The sequence below is a fragment of the Crocodylus siamensis genome, chromosome 5, assembly GCF_052110815.1.
Source record: "Crocodylus siamensis isolate JL-2025a chromosome 5, ASM5211081v1, whole genome shotgun sequence".
NCBI lineage: Eukaryota > Metazoa > Chordata > Crocodylia > Crocodylidae > Crocodylus > Crocodylus siamensis.
In genome coordinates this window covers 150,503,513-150,524,312 of record NC_143399.1, presented here as the reverse complement: position 1 = coordinate 150,524,312, position 20,800 = coordinate 150,503,513, and the positions used below count along the sequence as shown (strand labels likewise).

Genomic DNA, 20,800 nt, shown 5'->3' with positions numbered 1-20,800 from the left:
AAAAACATTTGATGCATTATATTGTTAATGATTATGGACTGGAACAAGTTGTAAGTTCTTAACAGGCATCACAAACTTAAATAATAATATCATTACAATGGCTTTAAAATTATCTGACATATGTCACAACTTTAAGCTACAGGTTAGAGATGCAAATAGTCTGCCTACTAGTATCAGTGTAAAGGGAAACCCGGAACAAGTGAAAAAAAAACCAAACTGAAGTGTCACTGTGCTAAAAGAAAGCCAAGTGACCCCAGATCCACTATACTGTCCCCAAAGCTAAGTGCCATTAGTAGCAACAGGCAGCTCCTTCAGGACCACTAGCCTTTCCTCCTTGCTCCTACAGGAGCCTCAAACAGCTGAAACAAACAGGCTACAAGAGTAGGCAGCAGCCTACCAAACAAACTACATTTCTACTGCTACAGCACTCTTAGCCAAGAAAGTACAGCCCTTAAAACGGATCAAGTTCCCAGCCTAAAAGCAAGAGTACATGTGCTAAGGGAGGCAGAGGGCCTAGAATTCATACAAAAAATGAAACACGGAAAGAAAAGTGATACACATACACACGGCAAGAAGACAGGACGGAAAGAGAAAGGTAGCAAGTGTGAAGATATGGTGTGGCAGGCCAAAAGAGGGTGCTCCTGCATTAAGCCACCCACCTCACTGTGCCCAACCACCTTCCAGGCTCCGAGTGCCGTCCTGGGGGCACTTTTCATCCAGCTGACCTCCTTCCTGGAGCACACCTGCAAGCCTGGGGGTAACGCCGCCACCACCCAGGGTCTGGATTATCCTCGGCCCTGTGCTCCCTGGGAAACACAGGCCTAGTAGCCCTTGAGAGGTACCTGACCCACTGCAAGAACCAAAAGTGGTCTCCTTTAGGCAGCTGAACCAAGGGGATCCCCCCAAGGCATAATCTAAATCCTCTCCCAGTAAGTCTCCCACACTAGGTACAGAGGAGAACTTTATTGGTTACAAGGACTAGGTTTGGAATAGGGTACAGGGTAGAGGAATATTAGAGAAATACCTTAGAGCAAATACTGACATGGTAACCTTCAATCATGCATCTGAGTTACTGCAAGCTATATATCTAGTTAGATCTCAACTAGCTTACTCACAAGTACCATCCAGAGGCAGGTGGAGATTCCATCTGGAGGCAAGCAGTTCACGGAACATGAGTTTCAAGACAGCAAGTTTCAGATGGTCCAGCTTCTCCAAAAGCTCTCATCACAGCTACTGCTCTGCCTCCTGGGCAGTCCTTAACCTATATAGGCCTTATGACCTCATTTACCCAACTGATCCAATGAAGGCCAGCAGCTGCTGGCTGCCAGCCAACCAATTTGAAATCCATCACTGGTTGCCAGGTAGACTGGCAGGGTCTCTAGCCCCTTCCCAGTCATGATGACATTGCTTAGAACAATAGAGAGTTTAAGACCCAACCCAGGTGTGAGAGTCCAGTCACTCAGGCAGAGGGAGCAGGTTTCCCCCTCCTTCTGAAATGTATCCAGCTCAGGTTACAACTTAGGGTTACCTGAAGCTGATAGGGCCAGGGGGGTCTGCCCTCTGCACTGACCATAGTAACCAAATTGTTAGATTAGGCATCTGCCTGATAGCAGAGTTTGGGAAGAAACAGAGATGGCATTCCACCACAATGGGATAGTGTTGCTTATCCATCAGGGACAAGAGACAGCTAGGTAAGTTGGTAGGACACACCAGTAGAGGTTTCATACAATATTATAGATTTAGCAGAGCTTTACCTCCAGAAACAGGGGCATCCATAAAAACAGCTCCCATTTTTTCAACTGCTTTAGCCAGTTCCTTTGAAACTGCAGGATCAATAGTACTGGAATCTATTAACAAGGAACCTTTCTTCACTTTCCTAAAAAGTAAGAAAAAAACCCCAAATTAGCCAAATAGCCACATGGCATCCTTAGCTATCACCATCAAGTGGACTGAATTAGCATTACCATGAATGAGAAATTAGCCACAGCTGCTGCTTAGTTTACTAACAATTTTATAACTTTAGTGAGTAAGATCTGCCAAGGTGTCACAATGTAACATTTTATTTGATATCACTATGCAGTTTACTTTTAGGTGATCCAGAAATAGTAATTCAAAATTAACTAAGAGCAGTTCTTATAAACCTGAACAGAAAAAATGATATTCTTTCTGCCTAAACCTTGCTAAGGCATAGTAGTAGACTATAAAATTTGTACTGTTTAAGTGAAGAGCTTATCAAATACAATGCTATATCTCAAATTTACAATACATTGTATGTCTATGCATTATATCAGAGTTGTCCAACTGATGGCCTGTGGGCTGCATGCAGCCCACAAGGGGCCAGCATTCAGACCAACAGGCCCTTGTGGCCACTCTTCCATTGCTGTGTAGTACAGGGGGCGGGGAAGAGGGAGGAAGACCTGCAGGGAGGTGTGCACTACTGCCGCTTGTGTAGCACTGAACCTGTGTGCTGGCATGGCAGTGTCAATCCCAGGAGGAATCCCAGAGGGTTGTGTGTTCCCACTGATGCTGCCCCCGCAGCACATACCTCTTGTAGTATGTGGCCCCTGGCCACAGACATGTCAGACAATTCTGCATTAATGCATGCAATGCTGTGCCTAGGTTTTTATACAGTTTCCTTTAAACCTTAAAAAAATATTACGGATATATTCTTTTCAAAAAGCACTTTCTTTCATATCAAAATCATATATTCATCTCAGTATAGCAGCCTCCTTTTATTTTATTTCTATAACTAGTCCTAAATAAGAACAGATTCATAGGCTGCAACAGACTCAAGGGTATAGGACAGCAAACAAAATATGGAAGCAACATGGGAAATAGTTGTAAACTTTCTTTGTGGCAAATGTATGCAAGAAGAAAAGGGTCATGCCTGCCCCCCCCATCCTTTGCACCTTTGAAGAGAAAAACAAAGAGGAGAGCAATTACAAAAGAATCTATAGCAAACTCAGCTTGCATCTTTCCCCTTCTCCCCAAGCTCTCTCAGCCCATTACCATACATGTAATAAAGCACAAACCCACGCAAAACAGCATTTTTTCCCAGCAAAAATGGCAAATAATTTAAAACTACAAATAGAAATGGCCTTTTGCCCATACTATACTCCACCCAACTGGTTCTGAGTAAAGTCAAAATACAGAAATTAAATTCATCATATCAGCATGTTTATATTATAAACATGACACACATACCTTCAACCTCTAGGCCATGGGTGTCAAACTCACCTTTGCACCCTAGGCCAGATATACACTACAAGGCTCCTTGTGGGCTGTATCCAACCCAGGCCATGTGGCAATGGCAGTGGCAGCAGCTGCTCTAGCTCTGACCTAGGACACATGGCGGCAGCAGTAGCAGCTCCAGCACAGGGCACACAGCACAGCTCTGGCTCCTGCTGCCAGAGCCAGAGCCACATGAACTGTGCTATGGTGGTAGTTTTGGCTCTCACATGGGGCATGCAGCAGTAGGTCCCATATAGGGTGGTGGCAGAGCCAGCAGCTGAAGAGGCAAGACCATGGCAGTGGTGATGGGCGAAGAGGCTGGAGGGCGACTAGGGCCATAAATCAACCCTCCTGTTACCAATCGCTAAGTCCACCAGGGCTCAAAAGGTCTGGATTCTGTAGCAGGGCACTTAACCTCAACAGCATAGTAGACCAGATACAGCAGCTCCATGGGTCAGATCCAGCCCATGTATCTGACACCCCTGTTTCAGACTTTACTTATGCCTCCCTCAAACATTGTCTAATACCAGGAGCTAGTCCTACTTCCCAGAAAATATTATACTGGACACACTAATACTGGTGTCACCTACTGACCCCGCATTTGTATCATCTTCCATTAAGTTCGGAACAAGTTATAAAACACGATGCCAAAAGTCTGTTCTACCAGATATAAACATAGATACATGCCTCCAAGCTAATGAAAATTTATGAAGTATGATTGGAATAACTTTTGAACATGAGATCAATGCTCTAAGTCTGGAGCCCAACCTTCTCGCCCATAGACTGGTTGGGCACTGCCAGGTCTCTCCTTGAGCTGGAAATCTGGCCAATGGGCCTGATCCAGCTACAAGGGGTTGCACAGCCCAACCCTGATTCATCCATTTGTGGTGGGAACAGGGCAGAGCTACCTCAGTCTAGACACACTGTGGGGGAAAGGGGAAGGAAGGGAAGCAGCCTGGTCCTGATACAGATGCATGGGGCAGGAGCAGATTGGGGTGGGGCATCCTCAATCTAGATGTGCAGTGGGGTGGGACATGGAACAGCCCTTATCTGGATGCAAGGGAAGGGACAGAGCAACTCCAGCAACTGGTCATGATCCAGGCACGTGGGAAGGGTGGGGGCAGAGTGCCCCTAGTTTGAATGCTCAAAGGAGGTGGGACAAAAAGACACAGGGAAAAGCAGCCCCACTCTGGATGCAAAAGAGGCCTGGCCCTGATTCCACTGTGTGGGCAGTGGCCTCGGTGAAGTTGAATCTGGCTTTGCAGAGCTTCCACCACTCCCTGCTGCTAAGTTTCCAACCTGTGGGGGAGCCCTGAGAACTGGAAGTTATGACTCCACAGGCTGGATCTGCCCTGTGGGCTGGAGGTCGAGCACCCCTGCTCGTAGACAGCTGCCTTCAAACAAGCTTTTGGAGGCATTAAAAGGAGCATTGGTTAGCTCCATTAGTAGGAGCGCTGTGAGCAGATAGAGGGAAGTGATTATTTCCTTCCATTTGGTACTGATGAGGCCGCATCTGGAGTACTATGTCCAGTTCTGGGCCCCCTACTACAGGAAGGATGTAGACAAACTGGACAGAGTCCAGTGGAGGATGACCAAAATGGTTAGGGGGATGAGGCACATAACTTCTGAGAAGCTGAGGGACCTGGGCTTATTTCATCTGAAAAAGAGAAGATAGAGAAGATTTAATAGCAACCTTCAACTACCTGAAGGGTGGTTACAAAAAGGATGAATACACTGTTCTTAGTGGCAGTAGATGATAGAATAAGGAGCAAAAGTTACAGCATTAAGATACAGCAAGGGAAGTTATGTTAGATATTAGGAAAAAACTCACTAGGTGGATAGTAAAGCACTGGAACAGGCTACCTAGGAAGGTTGTGGAATCTCCATCCTTGGAGGTGGTGTTTAAGACTAGGCTAAACAAACCCTTGACTAGGCTAAAATAGTTGGGGATGGTCCTGCTTTGAGCAGGATGTTGGGTTTTCTAGCCTCCTGAGGTCCCCTACAACCCCAATTTTCTATGATTCTAAGACTCACTGAATGTATTCTATAGGTAATATGAGCTTTAAAATACAACCAAAATTATAAAGGATAAGCTATATGGTAGTTTAAAATCCTAACTAGACCCTAGACACCATCCTAAAATACTATACCCATTTAGTCCTGATCCTCCTCTTTTTTTTTTTTAAGAGGTGAAATAGGAAGTTCATCACCCCCATGGCTGGCTTGAGCCTGGTATATCAACAGGTCAAGTATACTCGGTGACACATTGAATAACGGAGCCCCTGATTTGTCCATGCAAGAACTAAGCAAAGCATTTCTAGTTGAGTGTCCTCTGGCTATGAACTGGAGATTCAGCTGAGCCAGAGGACTAGACACAGGAGCTGTACTGATTTAAAGTAAAGTAAAGGTCTAGATCAAAATCTTCATGCCTTTTGGCTGGTTTTAAACAGATGCCCATTTATAAAGGTATTACCCAAGCAACATATGGAGGAGCACAGTAAATATCTTCACAATAAAACTATAGTATTTATTAAACCCAGGAGATAAGAGACATCACAGAGACAGACATCCTAAAATGTTATTAAATGATGATCTTATGAAAGCCTTTTAGACTGCCACATCCCTAGCACTCTCAGGGAAGGGTGCCTTCAAGCAAGCCCTACCCAGCAGCTTACACTTGCTGTGCCAAACCCAGTAATGCAACAGTGAAGCTACTGAGGGGGCACTACACAGCCATTCTCAAGCAGACTGAAGACAAAGATTGAGAGCTTCACTACCACATTTCCAGGTTTGACACATACAAGCAGAAGAGGGAGAGCAATGCATGCTCAAGAGTGATAGGGCAATAGTATGGATATACCTCCAAGGAGTACCAACAACAACAGCTTGGTCTCAAATTAAAAAAAAAAAAAAAAGGATTAAATTGCTAGATAACTGAAAAATGAGTCACTGATCCATTTATTTCTAGTGATAAATCCTAGAATTCCTTTATCAACATTGAGAATTTAAAAGAAAAAAGAAGAAAAAAAATCAATAAAAATCTATCCAGACACAGTAACATGCAGTACCATAGCATCATTTCAGACCTAATCAAAAAAAAAAAAAGATAAAAAAGTGGAATGTCTCAGAAAATGAACCACTGCCAGTGAGCATTAGCTGCTTACCGTTACTGTAAAACAACAACTATTACTGTAAAACAGTTTAGGATTATGTTAATTTTCTAAATATATGTATGTTTCCATTTGTCTTCTTTTAAATTCTTGCCTGTCCCTTCTTTTAGCTTTGGAGAAAAGCCTGCCTTTCTAAAACAGAGGGATTTTTGGGCAAAAGTATATTCAACAGTAAATGAACATTAAATGAAATCCACAGTTAGCAAATTACAGAGAAAAATATCCAGTTATGTACATGGCCCATGTACCATCTAGTAAAATGCAAATCAAAGTAATATAACCTTGATCACTAGTGGAAACCAGTCAGGGCAGAGAAAAATTCTTACTTTAAAATTCCATTTGCTCCCATGTAAACTTCTACTGCATTGGGGCTGGAAGGTAGCATAGTAATAATCCTGTCTGCTCTTTCTGCTACATCTGCTGGAGAATCCGTTACCTTTTTAAAAAAGGGGAAAGAGTTTCACGTAAGTTTCTGTTTCTTGAAAACTAGCTAGAGGCTACATGCTTAATGCTTTATAAAATGTTGGTCACAATTAACAGGTAGGCTAAAATGAATGGATTCAGACCATGGATCTGGCCACAGGACCAGATCCATGACACGGGTGAGACTGGATCTGGTGACAAAGAAAGAGAAGTTAGATGGGGGTCTTGTCACACAGATTCCTCCCAGTAGTGGGGGTATTAGACCATGCATGCATCTTTTAAGACTCGTAGCAGATAATTGGAATTAGCCACAAATCCATGGTCATCCATGCAAAACATGCTTCCTCGCTGCCTCTGAGCAAACCTAGCAATACTATGGAATCACTCCTATGTGGATGTCTGTTACATATGCCCTCCATGTAATGGGAATGGATGGCAGAGACTCCTTCCTATTAACAGACTGAGCTATTTATTACAAATAAAAGTACTGGTGCTATCACTAAGGCTACACTGGTAGATTTATGTGTACTCTCTGAGTTTGTTTGTTTGTTTGTTTTTTGGGGGGGTCCAAAGGCCAAAGACCTCTGCAAAGAGAAATAAATACCAAATAATGACTGAGAAAGGAAAAAAGGAACAGATTCACAAGACCAACCACAGAGAGGTAACAGAAAAGTAAGGTTTTTTGTTGACATAGTGATCTACAAAACAATTAGTACATTTTTGAAAACACAGTCACTAACAAAACCCAGTAACGGAAGTGAGAAATATAGTAACTATTCAGTTGACTAATCCCAGAGAGTATGATTTCTATAGAGTTCCACCAAGAACAAACAACACACTAAATAGGTTTCTGCCTATTAAAGACAGTGAAACAAAATAACTTGAGAAAATGAAAGTTAAAAAACAGGTAATTTATGGCATTAAATGCATATGAAGTTGGAACCAGTCATAAAATAATAATGCTACCTAATTTAAAAATATTATATAAATACAACTGTATGCAAAGAGTCATCCTTAAAATCTAAACTGATACATACTCCTAATAAAAAAATTTAAACATTGTGCTTTAAGAAGAGAAACAAAGTGTATTAACATTTGTACACTTTGCAACAAGAGAAGAATATAAAGATTTCACACTCAATTCTAATCAAAAAGAACAGAGTCAGATCTCACAAGGCTGAGGGGAAAAAGGTAAAAACTTGATTGCTTTAATTTTCACTACAGATGTAAGTCATGGAAGGTATGTAAACTGATGTATAACTGTATAGCATCCCCACCCCCCACATTTTGGTTTCCCTTAAGTCAGAACTGTCAAACATACAACCCATGGGGTGGATTTGGTTTGCAAGCTGTTTCATCCAACCCAACAGGCTCTAGCAAGCTAATGAAGTTCAGGGGAGGGGAGAAGGGAGGCAGGGGTGGGGTCATAGAATTCAGGGTCCTTGAACCCCACTGGACATGGCCCTCAGTGACAGGGAGGCAAGTGAGAAGTCACACAGACCTGCTCAACTGGCAGATGTCTGGCCCACCACTACTGGACCTCCTCTGCCAATACCAGACCTGTTGCAAGCCACTGTTGGACCTGTGGATCCATCCTAGAAGCCCTGTAGCCTGGATCTGGCCTGGGGCCTGGTATGTGTTTGACATCCCTTCCTTAAATAATTGTGAAGTAACTCCTTTCCCATGATTCCCATTTTTGTCTCCAGTGTGGCATGAAGCTCTCCACAATGCACTGAAAGAATACCTATATCAGCAGTTATCAACTTTTTAGATTCAAGGTTCTAAACCTTGGAAAATGCCAGCTCTTAAGTTCTCATTCATTTTTAACTAGAGGAAAAACAAAAACGAGCAACTCTTTTATTGCAACCCCCCCCCCCGCAAACAAATACCCACTCAGAAATAACACAAGAGGTCAGATTAATTTTTTTAAATCTCCAGTTTACCTTGTGAATAATGTCTGCACACATAACAGTGCTAACACTGCATAATACCCCGTGGCACCCTTCAAAGGATCTCAAGGCGCTCTGTTGGCCTCAGCTGCAGTGTCCCTATTATGTATAGTGAACTATGCAGGACCATGACTTACTTTTGAGTATATGGGCATGCACAGTCAGGCTATTTTATGTAACTTACTTGTGGTGGGAAAATGTTGCCAGTCTTGGGTGACATAGCATGTACTTACCTGAGGTTAACTAACCATTGGTTAGTGAGATGATTGGCATGTGACTGACATGCTTCCCATCTGAGTGATTGGTCAGTGGAAGATTAATAGACGTGGAGTAATCGAAAGAGTTAAAAAGGGGATGATTCTGTGTCTCTGTGCTGCTGTCTGTAGTGTGCATGTGTGTGGGTATGTGTTGTTGAGAGCTGCTGTTGTAGAGCTGTGGTGTGTTGTGTTGTGGTGTAGGTGAGAACACTGGTTGAGTGTGACAGTAGTAAACTGAGTTGGGCTTTGGTAGCTATTGATGGTAAAGTATTACCCGTTCCTGGAATTGAGGACTGATCCTCGGGGCTGAGGCAAGTCCTGGTGGGAGTGAAGTTTGGAGGTTTTACTACTGGTCATAAAGGGAATCTGAGCCTAGTTTCTGGTATTAAGCTGTACTGTGCCTATGACAGCTAGCAACACTGTGGCTATCCCAAGTCTGAGGGTAGAGCTTTGTTTTGCTCTCTAATCTGTGTTTATAGTCCTGTATAATCTATTGTATATAATTGTATTATTGGTCTTTATACTTTTCTGCTGTTTTGTACTCCCTCTTTGAGATTGCTTAACATAGTCTAGTCATTGAATCGTTCATCTGAGTCTGTTGTCTTTGGTATCTAATTAGTATTTAGTCTGGCTGTAAGCTTATGGCTGGTATTGTAATAGGGCCCCACAAATTAAAGAGAGCAGGTAAATTTGCATAAGTTTGCGTAATTGGAGTCTCATTCTCAGCAACCCCAGGATGCTGAAGTACCCCGATTGAGAATCACTGACCTTTACATAGTACCTCCCTTCCATTCATTTCTTCCCCTTTCCTCACCCCTCTTTGCCCTTCACTCTCACAGTTGATTGTTAATTAAACTACTGGTGTCTGTATTAAGCAACAGTAGCTGTCATTTCATAATTCATCATTAGCAGGCAAGTGGCTGCATCCCTTCCTTGCTTCAAGAGCTACTGCAGTAACTAAGGAATGAAGCTCTGAGCAGGCAAAGACAAAAACTATGTAGACTTGCAAGCAACTCGTCTCCTATCCTCAACGGACCTGGGCAGTAGGAGGAACCTGGCGCAGTATATGATGATGTTTGGCAGCCCTCACTACCTCCTAGGGAGTCATCTGCTCTCCCCTCTGGCACTCCTAATGTTTCCATCCAACCAGCCAGGCCAAAGGAAAGGCAGCCTGTGGAGCCCAATGTTCTTTCTGCAGCAACTTCTACAAGGCCCCCTGGACTCACAAGTTTCCAAGTCCTGCAAAAACCGTGGGGTAGGATTTACACTTATGGATCAAGAGGAAGTTATTTTCAAATATTTTTCTTTAAGTGGATTTTATTTGTATTTAAGCCTGCACGTGTATTCTGTTAGTGATTTATGGCCTTAAAGAGGCTTTTGGCTTTATTTTTTAAAAGCATTTAAACTCACCTTTAAAGTAACTTAATATCCCATGCAAGTCTGACAGCTGAAGCCAAGGATTTTATTACTAAGGCAACAACTGGTTTCCATTGAAGAAAGAGAATCAAAACGAATTAATTTTGTACAAAAATAATTATATTGGTCCAGTGCCTAGCATAGAGGCCCTGTTCCATAACTGTAGTTCTTAATTGCTACCACAAAACAAGATACTAGCAGACAGGAAAATAAGCTGTAAAATTCATTTCTGCACTTACAGAATTGTCTCATTCACTATTCAAAGCCAGGAACAATCAGATGTCTACTAAAGCAGCGTTTTTTACCTTTTTTGATTTGCAGACCTCTAAACAAATTTTGAATGAAGGTGTGGATCCTTTTGAATTGTAAGTGTGCATATTCACACATTTTTGATGGATCACAGTCAGCTTTTATGGACCCCTTAGACACAGTTTGCAAAATCCAAGGGGTCTGTGAACCACAGGTTGAAAACCACTGTACTAGAGCATTCCATCTTTCAGAAAATCTTACTCTTATCTTTATCACTATTTATAACTTCAAATCAGAGTGACCTCTGCCAATTAAGACACTTAGAATTGTATTCCCTCAACATATTTACATTTTCCTTATCACTGCCAAAGAATTTCCTTTCCATATTTTGTCACATCTCATGAAAAATATTATTTCTGCTATAGGTTTTAGCTACTGTAACATAGTTTCATAGTCACTAGAGTCAAGAGGGACCTGAACAAATCATCTAGCCTGACCCCCTGCCACAGGCAGGAATGAATGCTGGGTTCACAAGACCCCAGACAAGTGATCATCCAACCTCCTCCTGAATCTGCCCAAGGTAGAGGTGCGTACCACTTCCCCGGGAAGTTGGTTCCAGATTTTGGCCACCCTAACTGTAAAATATTGCTTTCTGATCTCTAACCTAAACCTATTCTCCATCAGCTTATTAACATTGTTCCTCATCACCCCAGGTGGTGCTGGGGAGAAAAGGGCTCTACCTATTTGCTGTTGATCTCCCCTGATGAGTTTGTAATCAGCCACCAGGTCCCCCCCCAGCCTCCTCTTGCTGAGGCTGAACAGGTTCAGGTCCCTCAGTCTCTCCCTGCAGGGCCTGTCCTGCTTCCCTCTCAAGGCTGGCCACATCCCTTTTGAAGTGTGGCGCCCAGTAATGGACGAAGTACTCCAACTGCGGCCTGACCAAAGTCGCATAGAGGGGGAGTATCACCTCTCTGGACCAGCTTGAGATGCACCTTTGGATGCATGACAAGGTATGGCTGGCCTTGCTGGCTGTGGTCTGGCATTGGCAGCTCATGTTCATCTTCGAGTCAATAATGACTCCAAGATGAAAGCACAGAGGCAGAAAGGCAAGGAGGGAACTCCCCAGCCTGTATGTATGCTGTGGATTCCTTCTCCCAAGGTGCAGCACCCTACATTTGTCTATGTTGAACCCCATCCTATTCTCATCTGCCCAATTTTGTAATCTGTCTAAATCTGTTTGCAGCCTCTCTCTCCCTTCAAGTGTGTCCACCTTGCCCCACATCTTACCGTCATCAAAAAACTTGGATAGTGTGCTTTCCACCCCTCATCCAAGTCGCTGATGAAGACATTAAACAGTTTGGGCCCAAGGACCGAGCCCTGGAGTACCCCAATGCTCACATCTCACCAGGTTGAATACAACCTGTCCACCACTACTCTCTGGGTGTGCCCCATCAGCCAATTTTTTACCCATCCAACTGCAGGCATCTTAATTCAGTCGCTTAATTTATTGATGAGGATGAGGTCAAAGGCCTTCTTAAAGTCTAGAAAGACTACGTCCACGGTGACACCATCATCCAAGGATTTAGTTACTTGGTCATAAAAGGCAATCAGGTTGGTCAGGCAGGACCTGCCTTTGATGAACCCATGCTGATTGCCCCGAGCATGATCTCCCCTGCAGGCCCCCCACAAATGTGCTCCTTGATGATTCTTTCCAAGATTTTCCCGAGTACCAAGGTGAGGCTTACAAGCCTATAGTTACTTGGGTCCACCTTCTTCCCTTTCTTGAAAATTGGGACCACATTAGCCAGTTTCCAATCCCCCAGCACCTGGCCAGATGACCACAAATGCTCATACAGCTGGGCCAAGGGCTCCATGATGACCCCTGCCAGCTGCCTCAACACCTTTGGGTGGAGGGCATCTGGATCTACAGATTTAAAAATGTCTAGCCCTTCCAGAAGATCCCTAACTACATCTGTACTGACTGAAGGCCTGATAGAGCTATCCCCAAGACTGTCCCTACCTCTGGTAGGTGGGATATCCCAGATCCTGTTCAAGAAAACGGAGACAAAGAAACTGTTAAAAATATCAGCTTTTTTGTCTGGCATAGCCACAAGATTACTGTTTGTGTCTTGCAGGGGCCCTACATTGCCTGGTGCCCTCTTCTTGCTCCCAATGTACTTGAAAAAGGACTTTTTGTTGTCCTTAATCCTGGACACTAGCCTGAGTTCCATCTCTGCCTTGGCCTTCCTAATAGCCCTCCTACACTCACGGGCTGAGGAAGAGTACTCCTCCTTGGTGATAGCTCCTCCCTTTCACTGGTTGTATGCCCCCCTTTTAGTCCTCAGGCATTGCTGAATGCTCTTGCTGAGCCAAGGGGGTTTCTGAGCAATCTTACCCACCTTGCTTCTCTCAGGAACTGTTACCCTTTGGGACTGGAGGATCATCCCCATAAGGTATGATCATCTCTCGTGGACTCCCATCTCCTCTACCTTCTGGGCCCCCCACTAGTCTCCTAAGCTCATTGAAATCGGCCCTCCTGAAGTCAGGGGCTTTAGCCTTGGTGTGAGCCCCTGATGGCCTGCGTTGGATAGCAAAATCCAGCAGGTGATGATCGCTATTGCCCAGGTGGTCAAGGACCTGCAGTCCCCTCACCAGGTCATCCGCCATGGCCAGGACCAGGTCCACCAAACATTCTTTTGTCAAATTTGTTTGGCCCCATTAGTCCATCAACAGAGGTGCAACGATAGAGATTTTTGGGGTGATAGCCGATTTTTAAAGGAGGCATATCAGCTGAAATTGATCCGATTTCTGACAGCAGCCCAGCAGCTGGTAAGCCTGGTGTGGTGAAAGGGGGTGGGGGGAGATCAAGGCCCCCATGGTGAGGGAGGAATAGGGCTGGGGCAAGAGCTGCCCAGCTGGGGCAGGGCAGGTGCATCTGGGGGGTGCAGGAGACGGCTCCCGCTGCTGCTTGTCCAGGATATGCTAATTTGGTGGTTCCTTCTGCTTGCCTGGAAGGGCATTGGGGGAGAGGGGGGAAAGGAAGAGCAGGCATGCGCCCCCAGATCTGTGAAGGGTGGGACAGGGCAGGCTGAGCTTGGGACGAGCGGCAGGATGAGGGGTAAGGTGGAGACTATGGCAAATTTTGGGGTGGCTGCAGTCCCCCCATCTTCCTGCCCACACCTTCCCAGAGCTACCACCTCTTGCTCAGAGTCCAGGCCCATCCTGCTGGGAAGAGCTTGGCACAGCCCCAGCCCCAGCCCCCCCTGCCCCACATAGATCCAGGAGCACACTCTCCCCCACCCCCAGTGTCCTCCCGAATGAGCAGCAGGAGCATGACAGGGGCTGCTGGACAAGTGGGTGAGCACTAGACAAGATGCCCCTGGATGAGTGGCGCACAGAGGCAGGAGTCACCCCCACTCCCCAGATGAGCCCAGGCTCCATCCCGCACCTGTCCCGCCCCAGCTGGCCAGCACTTGTCCCAGCCCCTGCCCCAGCCCCAGCCCCAACCCTGCCTTACCGTGGAGGCCTTGATCTGCCCCTGCCCCATGCCCCTTCCCTTCCCCCCCTCCACCACACCACTTACCAGCTGCACACAGCTCTCAAGCTGCTGGGCTGTGCTTCTTACCGCCTACGTGCTGCACGCATGCCTGCATGCATGGGCCATTTATCAGCCAAATTATTGGCCATATCAGGCCAATTTCTGATATGGACAGAATTTCTTTATATCAGTGCCGATCCAATATCGGACCGATGTATCGGTGCACCTCTATCCATCTACTAATGACAACTGTCTAACGGGCTCAAAAAAAAGTGGGGAAACACACTCAGAGAAACATCATACAAGAAAGTGAATGGATCCGGAATCCATTCATGTCAACAGAATTATTGTAATCATCTGGAACAGGGCTAACCTAACACAAAGTAGGGCTGGGGACAGTTAGAGGGACAAGGGAATACAAGAATATTCTATCCATTTCCTTTTCTCCCTTCCTACCTTTTTCTTCATCTCTTATTACAACTTTTTCCCTCTCCCCTCCAATATGAATAACTTACATCTGTGTTTTTCCTACATGCATCTCAATGTAGAGGGAAGGTTCGTGCATTTCAGTGATGTTCAAAATTGTCTCAGTAGGAGTTTTAAACTGTGGTATGGTCCCCAAGCAGAAGAAGCCAAAGGGGAGACCAGATGACAAGCTGCCTACTGGCCCTCAGTTGGGAGTTAAGCAAAAAGCACGTTGAGTTGAATGGAGCAAAGCAGCCATTCTGGCAGACAGCATGATTGATAGAGATGCTGAAGACTTACTTGTGCTTGATGGCATGGGAAGGATTAAGATTCTCAACATGTTTATTAAACTGTCTTTTAGCTTTTAATGACACATGCATGCCCACACACACACACTCAGTGTTAAGAAAACAAAGAACAAGAAGAATTGCAAAGTGTACAGTTACACTAAAAATGTGTAAATAAAGTTGAATACTATACCTGTGCACCCGAGTCTTGAAATTCTTTGCAAGCTTCTGGGAATACATCATATGCAATAACAGGATATCCTTGTTTTACCAGGTTTTTGGCCATTGGATTTCCCATGTTACCCAGCCCAATGAATCCAACGGGGGTTTTGGAGGCCATTGCCCTAGAACACACTGATTTCAACACAATTTCAATACATGAATATCTTGGAGAAATGCACCACAAACAAAAACAACAACAACATAGTTTTAAGTGTTATAATTTACACAATAAACTATCACCACATTTTCTGAGATTTACTTGTGGGCACATAGTTACATGCACCTAGCTTTTGGGAAGGTAGAATGATTGGGGGGGCGGGGAGAGATTTTTCCAGACTGTACAGTGCAGGAAGAGAGCCTAATCTTCAGCTCACTCACGCTCCCCTTCCTAATCAGGTATAAGCTGAGGACTGGACAACACAGGAAGATCTAGGATTTTTAAGAGCTAAAAAATAGACATAGGACTATGAAATAGGAGAAAGATCAGGACTAGCTAACAGACAGCAATAATGCTGAACAAAGGATGGCTCATCAGTGCAGCATCAAGATTATTAAAGAGGAAATGGGATCATTAACACCTGCAGAGTGAAGAGCAATTAGTAGGAATTAGGAAGGCTATAATGAGGCATGAAGTCAGTTGACTCCATCAGCACTGCAGGGATAGAAACGCCTCTGCTGCTGCACACAAATCATTTTAAACTTTGAGTAACGCAGAAATCAGATCTGCCCCAACTGCACCCCCCCTTCACTTCCATGCAGCTGCTGGAGGGTGGAGAAGGAAAAGGAGTAACAGTCATCTTATAGCATCTCCATGCTTCTATTCTGTATTCAGCACTATTTTAATTATTGTGGCCAGAAAGAAGTCAGCTTTCTGGTTAAGACAGGCACCCCAATTTGGAAAGGCTAATCTTTGGACAAAAGGTTAGTTTGGCATGCAAGTAAATATTGTACTTATCAAGAGCATCACAGTGTGATCATACTAAGAAACTGTACTGAATTTAGAACACTAGGGACAGTTTGTGACAAAATGAATATGCAAGTGAAATAATACCCAATTAACCAGGGCCTTGGGACTATGGGAGAATCAGTCAGGAAATATATAAAAGCACAGGCAACATCTGTGCAAGTTTCTTTCCATTTTGTTACAGTCTCCTCTGCACAAAATGACATGGACAAGAAGCAAGTTCAGATTCCTTGCATATTTCATTCTGTGGCTCCAGGCAGAGCCAGATGACTGTGGCTGTGGCTTTGGGATACAGCAACCAGCCTCAAGAATTCAAACTGAAGGTACAGATACATTTCATACAAGCCTAACCACTACCAAGTAATACCTAGTCACAAATAACCCTGACCAGATTTAAAATCAATAATCTAAAGGTGAAAATTTTCATGATAGTACCAATGTCAAGAGGCATTCAATCTTTTTTATTGCTGCTTGAAAGTTGCCCTTAAACATTATTTGAGCATTCATGTCACCAGAACAATGACTAACAATTACAAAATGATGCAGTCTTCAGAACGAAGCATACAGGAAAACATGACAGAACAGTACACCATGATGTCAGGAACTAATACAGTATTCTATGGTGATTTATGGTATATATGGGAGACACTGTAATTTTAGCATGTATTATTAGTCCTACCTACCTATCAGGTACAAATAAAGAGAAACAGGCAATATATAATCCATAAAAATCCCCTTCCTCATCATTCTGACCTGAAATAATCTTACATCAAGGCTAGGACAAATGCTATTTTTTGTTCTCACTACCAGTTACAGAAGATGTTTCTTCTTTGAAAGCAAAAGAAGCTGACCAGGATAAAGGGGCAACCAAGCAAACAGGGATGAAGATAAGAAAACGATAAATTAACCAGACTCTAGAGTAGATTTTAGAGTACTCCATGTTTAGGTTTTAAGAAATCTCAATACTTAGACAGACTCCCCAGTAGATGGGTAACGCCTGATTAATTATTTTAAAGTATTTCTGATTCTAAGATCCTTCTCAGCCAACAAAAGCGACACCAGATTGTAAATATCATGCTTACTAAAGTAGGTGTTTTGAGAGGACTTCAGTTTAATCCCCAATTTCCATAGCTGCCTATACAAAGAAAAGCTGCACTGTAATTAAAAATAAAATGTACCCCAATAGGTATATCTCCTATTATAATAAAGCAGCAAAATGCTATAAAAAGTGCTAACAGATAGACAACTGCATTTTTCTTTTTTAAAATCTTGTCATTCCTTGGCTTCCCATGAGGGCATCCTCCTCGCTCACCTCCTTCTTCAGTACCTCAGTGTCTCCTTTCCAACTTTCCATGGGATTCAGTTCTTGTTCCCATTCTCTTCACACCTATCTCTGAACAGTCTCATCTGCAAAACACAAATCTAACTACCATCATCTCTGTGTTGATAACCCATAAATCTATTCCAGCCTTGTCTTTGTTTATCCAAATTAAAATTTGGGCCCATCTCTGACATCTGCTAGTGATACCCATTAGCTCAAATTCAGCTCGATTAATACAGAAATCTTCCCATCACTCTGCTGCTCATATCCAGGCTAATTCTTGCCAATTCTTTCTGTATAATATATTAGATATGGCCTTTCCCATGAGGATACACTCACACTGTGTTTCTATCACTGCAACAGCCTTCTATCCTGCATTCCCAGGTGCAATTTTGCCTCATTCACATCTATTGACGAAGACCATTTTCCCCAATCTATCTCATTGGCCAGGTTGTCATCCTTGTCCTAGAATCCCTCTACTGCTTTCCCTTGCATTCTGCATTATATAAAAGCTACTTGTCTTCACATCCTCATCCCCCCTTCTAAGCTATTATATCTTCTAGTTTTAATTTAGTTACAAAAACATATTGAATTCAACTCAATTATATAATAGCCTTGAAATGAAGCTTTTGTCTATGCATCACTGACATGCTAGGTATATTAGGAAAGTCTGTGAACTTCTGACCTTGCTTTTGTAAAAAAAGGCACTGAAATATTCACTACTTTACAGTACCCATTATCAAAACTCCTGTGAAATTGTAAAAAATAGAATTTTTTTAAAAGCAGATTATTTTTACCACTTATTACTGGTATTTTATACTACTTTAAATAAAGTAGCCTTGCAATCCTTCAACTCAAAGGCCCTGATCCTGCATCTGGGTCTGCCTAGTTGGACCCTCAAATTCAGTGCATAGATATGATTGTAGGATCAAAGTTCTAGTTAAGAAGTAAAAAACTTAAAGGAATGTCCTGGCAAGAATCTCATCATGACAACAGAGGAGCTGGAATTATTTTAGTTGCTGGGCATGAAGATGTCACAGAATAAGCCAAATTAGTTCAAATTCTACCTAGGCACAAGTTCATTATTACAATCAGTACTATTGCATCTGAGCTCACAACAGGAATTTTGGACCTGTAAAATATAAATGCACTTCAAAACAGACCCTAAACACAATGTCTATGTACAGTGGCGACGCGCAGGGTGTGCACCCCCTGACTGTCTGCACTCACTGCTTAGGCAATGGGTGGGGGAGGTGGGCAGGTGGGAGTGCCAGTTTCCCACCTGCAAGTGCTGGCTGATTGCTGAAGCCGCTCCCAGAAGCGGCCGCAGCTACTCCTGGAAGCGGCCACAGTGATCAGCCGTTGCAGGATTGGTCATGGGGGTACCCCCCAGACAGCAAGATTGGCCATGGGGGACCCCCCGGTTGGCAGGACTTATCACTGGAGGGGACGGGGAGGGGAAAACATGCCCTCCCTTACTGAGATGGCACCAGTCACCCATGTATTCATGACTGGATGACTCCAAGGTGTCACAGCTGGCTCTATTAAATTTTGGAAAGGCTAGTTTTGAGTGTCTACCTAAAATGGACACCTGGGATATTGCTACAATGATACTTAAATTCCTTATAATTTCCAACAGACAAATGCACTGCATTAAATGAGCACTTTAAAACATGGCAAGGCTTCAAACATGTTTTGATTCACTTTTTACCTGGAGACAGTCTATGCCAGCAACTTTCAACCATTTAAAAGCAGGTTCTCTTGTATATTTTGATAATTTAATTATTAAAATAATACACCTTGATTTGTTTAACTGCTAGTGTAGTATCCCAAGATGATGAGGGCAAAAAGCTCCACTGCAATAATGTTGAATACATCCAATTCCTAATGCTTTCAAATGTGTTCTAATTAACAAATACCAGTAAAATGCTTTTGGTATTACTGCAGTAGCTAAGACCCCTTGGTGCTAGCTGCTGTACAAACAGAACAAAAAGACTGCCCTCTCTCAGAAAAACTTAAGACAAGAGGCTACAGATGGATACAGACAGGGAAACACAAAGATACAATGACACAATATTGATATTATTAGTCAGCTTGATATCAATGGTCTGAGGACTGAACTGTACTGAAGGTATCCTCTGTGGCTTTAGGCAAGTCATTCTGGGGTATATCCACAAAGGCACTGGGTTCCTGTACTAGAATCAACAGTCACCCAAACTTGTTTTAATTGGAAGGGTTGAATGCCTCAGAAATGTCCGCAGGGATCCCCTACTGGCCTGCTTCTACTTGTACATGCTAAACCTAGAAACATGTCAATGAAGCTCTTCTAGGGGCACATCCAGAACCATTATCAAGCATACCAAACACAATAAGGGGATGGATCCCAGAGCAGATTCACCAAAACATTTCCAGGTTTGTTATGGTATGGGTATCCAAGGGTTTCCCTTGAGCATGCCTGCCAGGGAATGAAAAACAGACATAACATGTCATTCTTTTAAAAAAAGCTGGATCAGGAGTCGCTTCAAAAATGCAAACACAAGTGGGGAAAAGGGGTGAAGCTGGGGCCATTTAAACATAAAAGACAAACAGTCCGTCACAGACCTGTGTGCACAGTACCCCCGGAGCCCCAGTGCTCTTTCTACAAAGCCACCCACTAGAATTTACTCAACTGACTGAATGAACAGACCCCAAAATAATCATACAAAGCAAGTGATATGGGCATAGTTTGCCAGTTGCATGTGGCAATTAAACAAGCCAGTAGGGAACTCTCTGCAAGTAGGCAAAGGAGGTTAACTGGTTGATGGAGCTGCCAGATCTCAAAAATTACTCCATCAGTTGTTTCACTAGCAGGTATTTCAGTCAAATGATGGACATTACAAGCAGTTGCCTAAATCTGAGTTAGAATTAAAGGCAAAGATGCCAAGACTAATATTTATATAAAGAGAAAGAGAATGTGCATGTATGACTTGTTTGTGCGCGCACATAAAGTATGTGCCTTTGACAGACAGCATAAATTCTGCTGGGTGTCAACCCTACAAACACTTCTCAAAGTCACTGGGACGTCGTATTAAGTACATGCATAAGCATTTGTGAGATTAGTGCTTAATCAAGTAGGGTGAAATCCTGGTCTCGTAAGAGAATAATGGAAAATGTTATCATTTACTTTAAGGGAATAAGGATTTGAACCTATAGTCACTGACTCTTAGGTATTAAAGCAAATAGATTTGTCAGCCTTAAAACCTGAAGTAGTGTTTGGCAGATCCTCCCCCTTTAGAAAACATATTTCGTTGAATTTATTATAGTAATAA

At 43.4% G+C, this 20,800-nt stretch overlaps 1 protein-coding gene across 2 annotated transcripts in view; it reads right to left on the bottom strand.

Annotated features, from left to right (window-relative positions):
• Positions 1 to 20,800, bottom strand: part of HIBADH (3-hydroxyisobutyrate dehydrogenase) — a 127,406-nt gene that overhangs the window by 104,877 nt on the left and 1,729 nt on the right. For both annotated transcript variants that reach the window (XR_016442262.1, XM_090046674.1), the window contains exons 2-4: positions 15,179 to 15,339; positions 6,728 to 6,837; positions 1,755 to 1,876 (exon numbers count right to left, since the gene is read on the bottom strand). Coding sequence is in view for 1 of the 2 variants with exons in the window: in XM_090046674.1 (XP_089902800.1) it covers positions 1,755 to 1,876; positions 6,728 to 6,837; positions 15,179 to 15,339 (393 nt within the window). In the remaining variant the exon portion in view is untranslated. The remainder of the gene's footprint in view (positions 1 to 1,754; positions 1,877 to 6,727; positions 6,838 to 15,178; positions 15,340 to 20,800) is intronic.